General features: G+C 36.8%; 1 protein-coding gene across 8 annotated transcripts in view; it reads left to right on the forward strand.

Annotated features, from left to right (window-relative positions):
• Armc3 (armadillo repeat containing 3) overlaps positions 1-14,809 on the forward strand; it is a 121,476-nt gene that overhangs the window by 32,485 nt on the left and 74,182 nt on the right. For 3 of the 8 annotated variants that reach the window (XM_023562445.2, XM_003463875.5, XM_063237932.1), the window contains 5 exons: positions 975-1,100; positions 5,280-5,348; positions 5,609-5,784; positions 7,524-7,718; positions 13,595-13,778. In XM_023562445.2, the coding sequence (XP_023418213.1) occupies positions 975-1,100; positions 5,280-5,348; positions 5,609-5,784; positions 7,524-7,718; positions 13,595-13,778 (750 nt within the window). The other 5 variants (XM_063237933.1, XM_063237935.1, XM_063237938.1 and 2 more) reach the window with 5 other exon arrangements.

Consider the following 14,809-nt stretch of genomic DNA (forward strand, 5'->3'; position numbering starts at 1 on the left):
GTCCCAGAATATCCTCTGTTGGAGCCTCCTAGATCGTGGAAGAGTCCCAGTTTCCCTCACTCACTGCAGGTTGATGCATGGCTCCCCACCCACCCGCTCTCAACTCCGTTCACTGATTCCCGTTCTCAGAGCTTTCGTGCGTCTCTCTCCCTGCCGAGCCGATTCAGACGCAGCCGTGGTGGCAGGAAACCCAAATCTCGGCTTCCAATGGCGTGGGCTCCAGCTTCCACGCTGAGGCTTTATCTGTTCCTGTTATAGCACCAGGATTGCATTCCCAGTTGGTTTCTCTCAGCCCAGTTCATTCTTGGGTCAGCAGGGCATATCTCCTCTTGCTTAGGATTTCTCACTCCGCACCATTCCTGGATTCTAAGCTGGGTCTTTCAGAGAGCCTCAGTAGCTGCTGCTATCTGTCCACCATGTTCTCCTGGAAGTCTCTCTTTTTGATTCTTACAGGGGCTCTCAGCTAAGAATTTGCCTTGAATCTCAGAGGAGGCTTTGAACTTAACTTTTCAGCAATGCTAGAACTGTTAAAACCTTGGTGACTCTTAGAGATGGACTAAATGTGTTTATATAAAGAGAAGGACGTGACACTTTTGGGAATGGAGGGCAGAATGTTATGGCTTAGATCATAAGTGTTACCAAAAGGTGTACGTGCTCAGAGATGGGCTTTTGGGAGGTGATTGGATCATGGAGGTGTTACATTTCTCAGTGAATTAATCCATAGCTTCAGCACTGAAGCTGCCTAACCAGAGACTGTAACTCTGAGCCAAAATAAACTTCTTTAAGTTGTGGGCATCAGGTATTTTTTTCTCCTCCCTTCAGAGAAGAAAAGGTTAATAAGACAGAGAGAAATAGGAGAGGAAGCAAAGAGAAATTGGAAAGGCAGGTGGCAAATAATAAATTAGAATGACAAGGAAGAGTGTTTATGTGACTAGTGACATCCATGTGTGATCTTATCTCACCTTTGATGTCAGGTGAAGAAAATAAAGCAACCCTCCTTGAACTTGGAGCTGTGGAACCCTTAACCAAACTGCTCACCCATGAAGATAAAATTGTAAAAAGAAATGCCATTATGATATTTGGAATCCTAACTTCTAATAGTAAGTATCAACTTTTTAAAAGTAAATACATTGTCTTTTCTTTCAACAGTAAGGAATTTATTTTAATTTATTAAAACTGACTTTAATGCTGACAAAATAAAAATTAAATCAGGACAATGCAGCAAATGCACTATGTCTTATTTTAGGGGATTTTTTTATGGACCTGGGGACTAAACCCCATGCCTTCACACTGAGCTGTCCTCTCAGCCTTTTTTTTCAGTTTTTTATTTTGTGTCAGTCTTCCTAGTTTCTAAATTGCCAGAGTTGGGCTGGAACTTATGGTCTTGCCTTAAGCTCCCAGAATGCAGGAATGTATCTGGGATATTTTAAAGTATAAAAATAAGTACAGATATGTACACACAAAAATCCCCCTCTCAAAGTTGGTAAGGTAGTATGTTCCAGTCTTAAAACTCAGGACAGAAATCACCATTTCTTAAAATCAAAATATTTTTCTTGACAGTATAATATAAATTTTCCTGCTCATGTATGTGTAAATTGTCCTTCATACATATTTCGCTACAAATGATGCCCAGAGTAAAATTTTCTTAAACTATTATTTTTGAAACTGCAGACTTCACAAAAATAAATTTATATGTGTATATTTACTCTTAAATCAGGTCTATTACTTGCTTGGAATATTTTCATAAATGTATGTGATAGGTTGTATAATAGTATATGTTAAAATATGCTATTATGTCCGTTAGACTATCAGTTTTGCCAAAAATATGCAAAAAAGTAGATATTTTTTATGAACAGGATATGTTTTCCATGTGTAAGTCATTTCTCTATGTTATAAGGGGTGTTTTGAGTCTGTTGATAACAGCCTTGTAACTTACAAAAAGTTTAAATGATACTCTGAATGGAGATAGAATCGTACCATGAAACAGGCTGTTAGTAATAAACGCGTGTCTCTGTCAGGGTCTGTGGCTAAAATCATGCTTTCCTTGCATACCATAGTCTCAGTCTTCCTCTTCCCCATATCCTCCATTTTTTTCTGAGTGCTATGTGATGACTGTGGGTCTTTTTTGATTCCATGATGACCAACAGGGATGGTGGCATTAGTGTCTTCAGAGACAGTGATGAGTGGAGAAGGGGAAGAGGTGTTTTACGTGGAACTTTGCATGCTCCGCTATGGAGACTTCCTGTAAGAACCCTGTGGGGTTAGGGTACCCAGGGCAGGCAGTAATGTCAGCAGCCCTGACAGTGACTGTGCTGTAAGGCAGGGACTCTAGGATAAGGACATTCCTAGGGGCATGAATTATGAATGTCTATGGATTATGAATGTCCCATCAACACAGAGTCACTGTTGCATTTGGTGCTGAGGAGAGGAGGCTCTCAGAGACCTCTGGGGCCTGCTCTAAGCTGACCCTTTGCTTGGCTGACCAGTGTCAGGAGGCTCTGTCTGCAATGCAGAGCTTGGTGGATGGGGAAACCCTGCTACCTTTGTTTCTCCAGTGAGTATTTGGATCTCAGGGATGACTAATCAGCCTCTCAGAGCATTCTTTCCATTCCATGAATTGGATGAAAAAGTTAAACCATTGTTTGAACTAACTTGACTACTTTCAATTCGAGGTGTCTGATGACATAGTTAAAGCACATGGCATCCCTAACTGCTTGTAAAGTTCTTTTTTTTCCTAACAGAGCCAATATATTAACAGCTATTGCTTCACTTTTCATACACGTCCAAGAAAACTTGGAATAAAAACTGTGCATTTAGTCTCTGACACAGATGTAAAATCATGTTTGTAGACAAGTATGTGAACAAATGCACCCCTGCAGCTAAAGGACAGTCTAAAAATAACCAAGCTCCTTCAGAAATTTGTGTCTTCATGTGATTTTCATGCCTTCACTGGTGCCACTGTTCATAGATGATCACTCTAATGATCCTATAAGACGCCAAGGGCTAAAAATGTTTCTGTGAAAGCCATTTTTCCCTTGTGCAATTGCAAACACTCTTCTTCCCTTCTTTCTTATGGTTGAGCTATGTCTATATGTCAACCTGGGGTCAAGACAGAAATTGAATTCCTCTATTAAACTTTTATTTTTATCAAAATGGAGCTACTGTCTTCTTTTGCCTACTGGTTTGTATTTAGTTCAACAAGGCCACATACCAAAGACTCGCTGAATGAAGTCAGCTAAGGGAGAGTACATCAGAATCCATGTGGAAATGGCCTTGGATGCTCAGATATTACCTCACTCAAGGCAAATGAAAGAGATTGCCATTTTAGAAAGTCATTGATGTAAGGGTGTACAAGTTTGAGTGAATAAATATGGTCAGTATTGTGCAAACAAAGCAAGCACATAAGAACGCAACTTGAGATGACAGGCAGGTGGGCCAGGAAGTAGTTGCTGGCAGTTCTGAAACTACCCAGAACTATAGGTGGCACCCTGTTTAATCAGAATGTTTTCATGTGGCCCAGGCACAAGTCAGAGTTTCCATTCGGTTGCTGTATCTGAGAGTGCTTTCTGTTAAAAAAGAAAGGGGCAGAGACTGTGTTGAAAGTGATGGAAATAGACACTTACCCATTATTTTTGCTGACTTAACCTCAAGACAGAAAGACTCTGAAAAGTCTGGTGTCAAAAAAACAGAATAACAAATTGATTAACTGTGTTACCAGATTACAAGAGCTGCCAGTGAGCTGGAATTATCCACTGAGCCGTGAGGAAATGGTTTTAAGGATAGACCTACTAGTACTACTGATGGATGTTGCTTGCCTTTGGGGCAAATCAGATCTAGAAGAGAATTTCATGGCATGGAGAATTCTCTGGCAAAAAAGATTTAGTTTGTTTGGCCAGACCAAGGTGTGGTGTCACTTGTGGCTGCAAGGTTTATTCCACACTGTTGCCTCTTCCAATAGAGTCGGTCTCCCTGACAAACAGCAGAGCTTACAGAGCAGGAATCTTCTTGATATCACTTCAGTGTGAGACCAAGCAGATTCTGAAGTGCATGGAAGTATTTCGTACACCTCATGGGGAATGTGCTTGGAAATCTAATAACCCAGAAATATTTTTTCAAGCATGTAATTATAGAAGGCTTTGATATAGTTCTGCAAAAATCTTTATAATAATACAGACTAGATCAGGAGGGAAAAGCACTATTTGCTTTTAGAATGTGCACACTATGCAGTTCACCAAACCCTTGAGAAGTTCTGTGTACTAATTTCTAATGCTACTATTTCTCAATCTATGGAGGTAATGCATTTTTAAAAAATGAGTGTTGACCCTAAAATGACATCCTCCATGCCTGAACACTGTGTTTCCTAGAAATCAATACTTATTTTGTATTTCAAGTCTGTATATATTTGGCTGTAATCTTGCTGAACTTATTAGTCACTTTGAACAGAAACAAGAAGTTTTGACAAGTTAAAGAAAAGCTGTAGCTCTGAATTCCACTGGAAAAGGGATCCAGTAAAAGCCATGTGTAACCAGCAATTAATGAGGAAGAATTCATCTAGGGTCTGTGTTTCAGCTGCTGCAAAGCAAACTTTTCCAAAATTCTGGCGATGCTAACTTTGTTTTTTTCGGGTAACTGATCAAAAAGAGAAATTGCAAAACTAAAAGAACAAAGATGCTTTATTTCTCAGAAGTAAGATAAAGAAGAGCAGGAAAGAAGTGGAGGGATGCCAGTCCACCTTTAATTAGGCTAATATAAATCATACGAAAGTAAACTTTAGAACAGCAATATACTTATCTTTAAGTGTTCTTGGCATTTGCAATAATTAAATGGAATTGAAGCAATCAAGATGTGTTCATTGAAACAGGCTGTGATAATTCTTATTTGCATTCTGTACAAGTTTTATTAACATCAAAGTTTATAAATACCTTCTCTAAAAAACAAACAAAAAGAACCTATTATTATATAATAAACAAGAGAAGGATACAATAACTCACTTTTACTGATGCATGTTCCAGTCACACTTTGTACTCTTACAGTTATAGTGTTTAATGTTCGGAAGGCAGCATAGTCAGTGACAAAAGGGTGTGGGCTGGAGTCCGTGCAGGGTCACACTGACCTCAGCAGGAAACCTGGCTCTACTACTTCTTTATTGTGTGATCTGGTGATTCAATTCTGTGCCTGTGAGATTGGATAGTGATAGTTCCCCCCTCTTAAAGGATAACTGTTCCACAGACATTGGCATCATCATTGTTAATAAATAACAATGTTCTCTTTCTTTGTAGGTGATGTTAAAAAATTGCTAAGGGAGTTAGATGTCATGAATTCTGTGATAGCCCAGCTCACCCCAGAAGGTAACTTTGCATCTTACATCTACTGAAAAAAAAAAGAACTGATTTCTTTTTAACATTTTATTAAATTACATATTGAAAATAGCTCAGAGGTATCAATTGTGAGTTGTCATTAAAATTTCAAGAACTAAGGCTCAATTTTGACTTTTTGAAGAGGTGAACAGTAAGAAGGATGTGCAGAGCTATGGCTTTTTAAAGAATATTTTGAAGTAGAGATTCAATAAACATTTAACAGGCTTGTCTTATTCTTTCCTGATGTACAGAAGAAGTAGTTATCCACGAGTTTGCTACTCTTTGCCTAGCAAACATGTCCATAGAGTACACTGGTAAAGTGCAAATATTTGAAAATGGTGGATTGGAGCCACTCATCAGACTACTGAGTAGTCCCGATCCTGATGTGAAGAAGAATTCTATTGAATGCATTTACAACTTGGTACAGGTAAAATTAATTTCTAAAAGCTGCTGTGATGTTGAGGTTAGAACACTTGCCTAGCTGGCATGAAACCCTGGTTTGATCCTATTATAAAATGTATTTTCCTATTTAGGAAAGGAAAGATTTTTAAAGCTCACCCAGTTCTGTGTCATCAGTTCTTAGTACATTTAGTAATTATCACTCAGAAAAAATAATGAACATTTATTGTCACTTTAGTTTTCATATTTTATAAGTAGTTGTCTCCCAAAGAAGAGCTTGTTAGAAATGTGCTTCTATTTTTAAAATGGTATGCAGGTTAAGGTAGGATTAGGCTAGTTAAAATGTGCTTCTTCTAAAAATGGAAATCTAAGATTCATGTTGAACCTGGAAAGGGGCTCTTTGATCTGACCCTGGTGGTTTCAGTACATTGGGTATAACCTATGCCCTTTGGATTAGACTAACTGTGGTGAAAATCCAGTGATCTGGATTATACTGAGTATCTTCTTTTCACAATAGCAGCATGCTACCTCATGGGGACTGTTTTCTCTGATGTGTAAAGAAACTGCCACCTTTCCCTCCCCCACTGTCTTGTCCTCTGAACCCCTTCCTCCAGTCCCCTCCACACACTCTCACACCCACACCCTCACACCCACGGCAGATCAGTTTCCTGAGTCTTTTAACAGCCTTCTCTGCTTCTTTTCCTGTTCAAGTTCCTTAACAATCACCACATGTGTTTGAGAAGCTTTAGACCAGCTAAAAACACTATTTTAAATAGCTATCAACAGAGTGGGAGAGAAAGAGAGAGAAGCAAGAGGGAGGGAGAGGAACAGGTTGGTAGACGATGCACCCGTACCTGGGCTCATCAGAATCCCAGCCTTACCACATCCGTGCAACCTGACGTTTAGGGACCTCACTCCTAAGAGTAAGGCAGCTCAACTCCTTCTGGCTTCTCTGGTCACAATGACTGGACCTGGTCAAGCAGGCTGTGAGGTTCCTGTGAGTACCCAGGTTTTAATTTCAAGAGTCCTTTTAGCCATATTTCCCTATATATTTTTTTAATCAAGCAGCAGCAATGGCAAGTGTTACTTCCACAGTTCCTAATAACAAAGTACTAGTTAGTAGCACTGCATTGTGTATATGCCACAAACTGGATGGGCTTAAAATGACGGCAAGTCACAGTGATGAGGAAAGCAGTTCCAAATCAAGGTGTCAGTAGGGTCACACTCTGAGACTGGGTGGAATATTTCCTCGCCTCTTCCCTGCTTCTGCAATGACTGTTAAGGTTGGCTCTCCTGGGCTCACCACCGTAGCACTCCATTTCTTCCTTGTCATTTCCCTTCTAGGGACACCAATCCTCTAAGGACACCATTAAGGGTCTACCCCACTCCAGGATGACACAAATGACTTAGTGACAAGCACTATTTGAAGCAGCGTGTCCGAGTGTGAAAAGAATTTTATTATGCATAGATTTGTACGGTAATGATATTCATAGTAAAAGGAATTTGCTGCATAAAAAACACGATACTGCAAAAGCCACAGATCATGTTTGTTTCCTGTTGTTGACAGTGTCTGCATAGTTAAAGAGGAATATTTTGATCTTGTCAGTTGAAAGTTTTCTTATTTTTGTGAGTTATTTTAGAAGGGGATCTGAATTAAAAGACGTGAAAATTGTAACTTTATGTTCTTTGCTAGAAATAGAATCTCTATTCTTAAAGCTGTATTTTGCTTTAGAAATTACTAATATGGTCATTTGTATTTCACGGCAGGATTTTCAGTGTCGAGCTACACTTCAAGAACTAAATGCAATCCCTCTTGTATTAGATCTCCTGAAATCGGAATATCCAATTATTCAGCTGTTGGCTCTCAAAACATTGGGTGTGATTACAAGTGGTAAGAAATCCCAGGCCATGCTAAGAGACAATCAAGGACTGGACCACCTTATTAAGATCCTAGAAACCAAGGTAATGATCATCCATTCTCTGTGGGGAGCACATCTTTCCTAAATGTTATAAAATATGAACTTAGAATATTTTCTAAAGAAAATTTTATTTTTTAAATAAATAAAGTCTTTACTTCAAGTGTTAATGATAAAAACCTTCAGCAGTGCTGCTGTAGTTAAAAAAAGTGAAACTACATAATATGCCACAATAAACAGATGGTCCCTTTCACCATCAAGACAGCCGAGCATTGTACAGCGCATTTAATGAACACCCATAAATTTTGATTATGAAACAAATCTGTATTCATAGCTTCAGCTTCACTTTCTTCCTTAACCATCAGGTGTTCCTTTCATTTTATGTTTCCGTGTTGAAGGCCTTGGTGCTTGTTTCTTTTTCTCTGGCTTCTCCTTTGCTTCTAGTGCCATGTTTTCTCTTCCAATAAAGGTAATTAAGGTGTTACGTCTCTTTTGGACTTCCTGAGTTATAAATATAAATGCACATAATAAACTTGTATTTTACATCTACAAGTTGCCTTGGTTTCAGTTTCTTTAAAAAGTGTGTTTTATTTTAATCAATTTTTTATTTTAAAGAGCAGTTTTATATTTAAGCACAGTTCAAATTATAATGGAGCAATTGATTAATTGCTACATAAAGTTGATTAGCCTGATTAAATCAGACTAATTTGAGAGGTTATTTGAAGCTATTTTTCTTAAGTCTTATGCCTTACAAGATTTAAAATGTTTAAATATTTTTATCTATTATTTTCCTGGTTTTCTGAAACATTTAGAATTAGTCTCCTATCATTTATTGATAATGATTTTCTCTGGAATAGGGCCACAAAAGTAATTTTCTACTCTTAGTGCTATTTTTGACCTTTAATATTATTTTATATTTAAAATATTTTAGGCAAAAAGTTGTAATTGAGTAGTCATAGTTTGGGGGCTTTTTATGTTTTCATCTTCTATTGTCTGTACTTTTTATCCCAACCAACATTTTGAGAAACTTTGGAGTGGAATTTCCATAGTTTCTACTAAGTCCCTTAGGGATATATTTCACACTTTAAGGATCTGCATACTTTTTTCTAGTGTCTCCCAGCTGTAAAAACCAATCTAGCAGATGATTGAATGCCATTTAATTGTCTTGAAGTGGCTCAGATGATTTCACAAAGTGTCCACTGCCTTAACTTCAGAGTGAAACCATCCATTGCTCCACATTAATAGATTAGTAAATGAAATTAAATCTAATGACAAAAGTGTCCTCTTTAGGCTTCTTAGAAATTCAAGACAGAGTAGATTAGAGATTAAAGTTTCCCTAAGAAAGAACTGCACACTGTTTTACACTATCCAATCAGTAGAGCTTACTAATACATAGCTGGAAAAATAAAGTAAAATATTAAGGAGCAATACAGAAACAGGTGTGACTTTGAGCCATGTAAGTCTAGCCACCTTTGCTTCATTGGTCAATGTATGTGCCAGCCTTTTTGTGAAGCCTTTTACTTTTGCCATATAGAACCCTAACAACACTGTGCAGCGATAGGTAGTCATATTTTATCCTGTTTTTAAAACACAAAGTGAAAGTCAAATAAGTTACTTAATTTTCCCAGTGTGACATAGCTAGAAAGTGATTAACTATACGTAAATCATTTTAGGTGATTTAGATTTGTGTGATATGTCATGGAATTTTCACCTGATATTTTACCTTTCTTATTTTCATCAAAAATGGAAGGGATACAAATATCTAGTACATGGTAGGCACTATGAGGATATTTTATATATTTTTGTTTACTTCCTAATTCAAGAACACATTTTTTATAAAACAGAAATAATACTTGTATCCTTGTGCTTATCACATAATTAGTACATCATTAGTCCTGTTTTACAGGTTAGAAAAGTGGGACTGACAAGTTGCATAACTTACCTACAGTCACAGAGCTAGGGACTCTATACATAAATACAGAAGAAGAGTATTTTTTCAGAATTAATTCCTGTATTTTAGTTAGAAAAATTGAAACAGTCACAGAATAAAAAGTAGAAGTGCCTTTCTTCATGTTTAGGGGTGTAAAAGATACAAGTGTTTGTTCATGTCACATCACCATTGTCCTAGAGGTCCTTGCCAGGGTGACAATCCAAGAAAAAAAGAGGAACACAAAATACAGACTAACAAGAAGAAAACTGATTTTCTGTACATACAGTCATGTAATCTGTGCATACAGAGACTGTAAAAGTCTAATAGAACTAATGGATACATACTAAGAAGTTCTACACTATATTATGTGTGTGTGTATATGTATAATGCCTAATAAGTAGATATATTAAGGGTCACAGGCCAAATGGTCAGTACGTAAAAATTGACTGTATTTCTGAACACTAGCAATGAACAGCTGAAAAGCAAAAGAAATGCAATGTGATTTTCAATGCCTTCCTGATGCACGACCTAAAAGGAGTTTAATTTAATAAAATTTATGCCAAAACTGTATATACCAAACAAAACTACAAAACAATTTTTGAAGAAGGCTTAGAGGTATCACATGCTTGGGAATTGCAACACATAATATTAATGTAACATTTTTCACCAAACTTTTGAGTTTTGAGTTTGAATTTTCAGTTGATTTTTATATAATAATTTATTGATTTGGTTATATTTAGGGATGCTGTTTATCACTTATTTTTAATTTGTATGATCTGCTGTTTTATTCTACTTTTCCTTCCTTCTTTCTTCCTTTCCTTTCTTCCTGTCATTTACCATGTTAATGTAATTTTTAATATTATGTTTTAACTTCTTTGCTGACTTTCTTGTTATGTTTGTGCTTAACAATTGGTCTAGTGAATACAATATAGAATTTAAACATATCTTAATCTACATAGAGTTCATATTGACTAATCCAACTAAAATATTGAAACTTTGTAACATTGTATTTCTACTTACTTTTCCTATTCTGAATGCAACTTTTGTTTTATATATATATCTGTACATTACATATATATATATATATATATATATATATATATATATACATTACAAACTTAACAAAGCAACATAGTAAGTTTTTGTCTTGACCAGTCTTCTACAGTATGTGTGTTAAGGGAATTAAGAAAGGAAAATTACATCTCTGTATGTGTGCATAGTGTCTATCAACTTCTTGTATTTCAGGGTTCTTTTATCTATCCGTATATTCAGTATTTCTGGTGTTGCTCATTACTTCTTGTGCATCCAGGTTGCCATCTAGACCACTTTCCTTCAGTCTGAAGAACTCCATTTACAGTGCAGATATTCAGGCATAAATTATCTTAGTTTTCAACTTGCTAAAAAATGTTTTCAGATTCTTTTGTATTCTGAAGATGGTTAACATTTTGTCAAATAGGTCCTTAAACGAAAACTCTGTCTTGTGGGGTGCAACAGCTGGTATCACTGCTCTATTCTGAGGGTTTCTTTTTACTGTTGTTTTTACTTAGCTGGATTCTAGGGGTCTCCCTAGTGTCTCTGAGGTCAATGTATCTGGAAGGAGTTTTAGCTTAAGATTTGGGGGCTCACATTTTTGGTTCGCTTCTTCTGGGCATTAAATTTGTGGCTGATCCTTTAGCTTCAGGCTTTCATCTCTGACAGTTTAAGCCAGTAAAGTTTCATTCTCTCTGAGAATGCACAGGTTTGTGAAAGGAACCGCATTTGAAAAGCAGCCAAGTAATAGCTATCACCAGTGCCTCTCCCACTTCAAGGATCTTAGAAGGGCTCTGGTATATCCTCCATGCACACATGGTTTAATGGTCAGTCAGGGGTCTGGGAATAATTTATGCTCACTTTTTTGATCATATTCTGTATTGATAAGAGTTCTTCAGAGAAATAGAATGAATAATTAGGGAGCTGGCTCAATTAGTTTTGGAAAGTTAGCAAATTAAAAAGCCCATTTACTGGCAGAGATTCCCCTATTTCCGGGAAGTCATTTTTTTTTTTTTTTTCCTATTATGGCCATCAACTGATTGGATGAGAGCCACTTACATTATGAGTAACTTGTTTTATTCAAAGTCTATTAATTTAAATATCAATCCCATCTAAAATTTATCTTTATAGAAATATCTAAATAGTGTTTGACTAAGCCTAGTCAAGTTGACAAAAATCAACCATTGTAAGGTTATTTCTTATAAATTTAGTGCATATGCATCCTCTTAAATCATTTAATCTCCAAGGAAAGGTAAAGGCAAAATAATACATATACCTAGCATGACCCAACTGTCGTACATCTTACAAAAAAATATATTAACTCTTTCCCTAGAAGAGGATGCAGTCTTTGGGTGATGTTTACTCTTGTCACTGATGTTCAGAAACTTAAATACTGTGATGTAAATTCATCAAAATGAATTATTGTGGTATAAAGTTAGTACAGTTCATATGCTATAAGTGGGTTCATATAATATATATATATGTATATAATTTATATATAAATACACATACAAACATATAACAAAATAAGGGAGAAATATAATATTTACAGTCTTAATTTCTATAACTGGTCACATGGCTATAGTTGATAGTCACAACTACTTTCTTTCAATACCAATTCCACATTCCCTTTGGTCTCAGCAAGCATCTCCACTGGTCATAGGTCTTTAATTGTGGGATGGCCCAAACCTTCACTCCTGAAGGAGCAGAGTCATTAGAGGTCCTGCATGGCCTCGGTCATTGTGGACTTTAATTAATTGTAATCACAGAGCATGAAGGGATATACTCAGAGTCCCTGTAAGAGATCTCTTGTTTTCCAACTTTCTTCCACTTTCTTCCTCATTTCCATTATGGAGTGACAGGCAGTCTGACATCTCCTTGCATGGGAAGCCCTGATGGCATAATTGTGTTTCTCGGTGGATGTATTCTTCCCTTTAGAACTAAGAACTCTAGATCATCAGATCATAAGACTGCAAGCACATGAAGCCAAGATTTTGCTAGTGAGTCATAGGGGCAAAATGAGTGGGGTTACTTCCGTTTCCACTCCTTGCTGCTTTTTTTTTTTTTTTTTGTACCCGGGATCAAACTGACGACCTCATGCTTGCAAGGCAGGCGCTTATGCTGCTGAGATAAATCCTTGGCCCAACACTCCTTGCTTCTTAGACTCCTGAATGCTAGCTGTGAGAAAAACAGCACCATATGTCACACAGTGTTTTGATGCATATACAGCTTTGTGGAGAACCAGTCAGTCCTGAAAGGTGTTGCCAGCAGATTAGTGCTGTCACTGAGTCTTCAAAAGACCATTACAAGACTTCACCAAGCCACCTGTTTTGGGGTGATGGGGAATGAGGAGGTTCCATGAATTCCAATGAGTGTGGCCCTTTGTTGCACTGTTGCGGTAAAGTTAGTTTCTTGGGCAGGCGCAGTACTGAGTGGAATGTCATGGCAGTGGATCTTCCTTTTTGTGCTCCTCCCACTTTCAAGACTTCTCTCTGAAATCTCTAACAGTTTAGGCTGAGCTGCATTTTTCCACTGCTGTGAGCATTTGGGGGATTCTTCCATCCACAAACCCACAAAGTCTACCAACTTTCTTCTACCAGCTGCAGATTTTAAGGCAGGCATTTCTCTGCTCTTTCAAAAACATTCTCACCAGATTTTAGACCTGTTTTTGGTAGAAGGATATATGACCAATGCCCCATGGCTACCGTTAGTGGAAATTTCCTCAATAGCATTATTTTTGTCCATAAAATATTTTGAAGTAAGATAAATGAGCAAAAATGGGGTAAATGGTAAGGTAGAGCGATGTTGCACTGATAAACAGACCTCTGGCTTCCAAGAGCCCCACTCACAATACAATTAATTACATTATATTCTCACCGATTGCAGTTCCTCTCAAACTAAAATTTTCAAAGAGAAAATTTCTTTTACTACAACTTCCTAAAGTTGTCTGTTCTTACTACTAGGAATTGAATGACCTTCATGTAGAAGCACTTTCTGTGATGGCTAATTGCCTTGAAGATATGGACAGTATGGCACTGATTCAGCAGACAGGGGGGCTTAGAAAGCTCCTAACATTTGTGGAAAGCTCTACAGTTCCTGATATTCAGAAGAATGCAGCCAAAGCAATTGCTAAAGCAGCGTATGACCGTATGTCTCATTTTATACAATTTAACCATACATTTTCCTCTGATAGTCCTAATTTTGATTGCTACTAGCAAACAGTAGAGTATTAGTTTGCTATTAACTTTTGGAGAACAACAAAATATTTACTACTTAAGGCTGTCAATGAGCTAAAGATTTCTTAGTAATGTAATAAACTCAATGTGATTTAATTAGAATCCTATGTTTATATTAAGTTCTAAGCTTTTACTTCTCTTATATTTGGAACAATATAGAAAATGCACATTGTTTGTGTTGTTTCAAGAAACCCACATTCAGAATGAGGTCAACAAGATAATTTCTAGTTTCACCAAAACCCTAGTAGTGCTATGTGATGCAACCATGAAAAATACGATGCTCATACATATACATAATATGATTTTCATTTCAGTGACAAGCTATGTTGACATAAATCTGTAAGATACGAGAGACTAAGTACATCTCATGCACTGGAGGTGAAATTACAGTTTTAATTTATGTATATTTGTAGTATTTTGTTTAACAAAAGATGTGATTTTATTCTTTCCCTTCTGTATCACTACTCTTATAAATGATGACAGCTTTGGCTACTTTAAGTGACTTATATCCTAAATGTGTATATTCACATCGTATATATGTCTATGTGTATATTGTAGAAAACATTTGTTTTAGCCCATACTGGATTTCTTCAAGGCCAGGCTTAATGTAGGCAGCAGGATTTCAACTGTCTGCTGCATAGTCAACATAGAGGGGCCTTATGACTTGACTTTACATTATTAATGCCAAATCTAAAGACAGGCTTTGAATTAAGGTTATTGGAAAAAGTTGTTTTATTTAGTATTCTGTCAAATTGAACCTGGACATTATTATAGCTGGTCAGTTCTTTTTTCCTTTTATTCCAAGATTCTTAGTTAATTGAGATCCAAAGAGATCTAATGCAAAACACGGACAATATCAAGCTTAAATTTTTTGCATATCTTGGCTTCTCTGTGATCATTCTCTGTCTGTCCCAGTCCTTCTAGGGGTGGTGAGTTTTATGT

The sequence above is a fragment of the Cavia porcellus genome, unplaced genomic scaffold, assembly GCF_034190915.1.
Source record: "Cavia porcellus strain 051 isolate PalLab524CR breed Dunkin Hartley unplaced genomic scaffold, mCavPor4.1 scaffold_27, whole genome shotgun sequence".
NCBI lineage: Eukaryota > Metazoa > Chordata > Mammalia > Rodentia > Caviidae > Cavia > Cavia porcellus.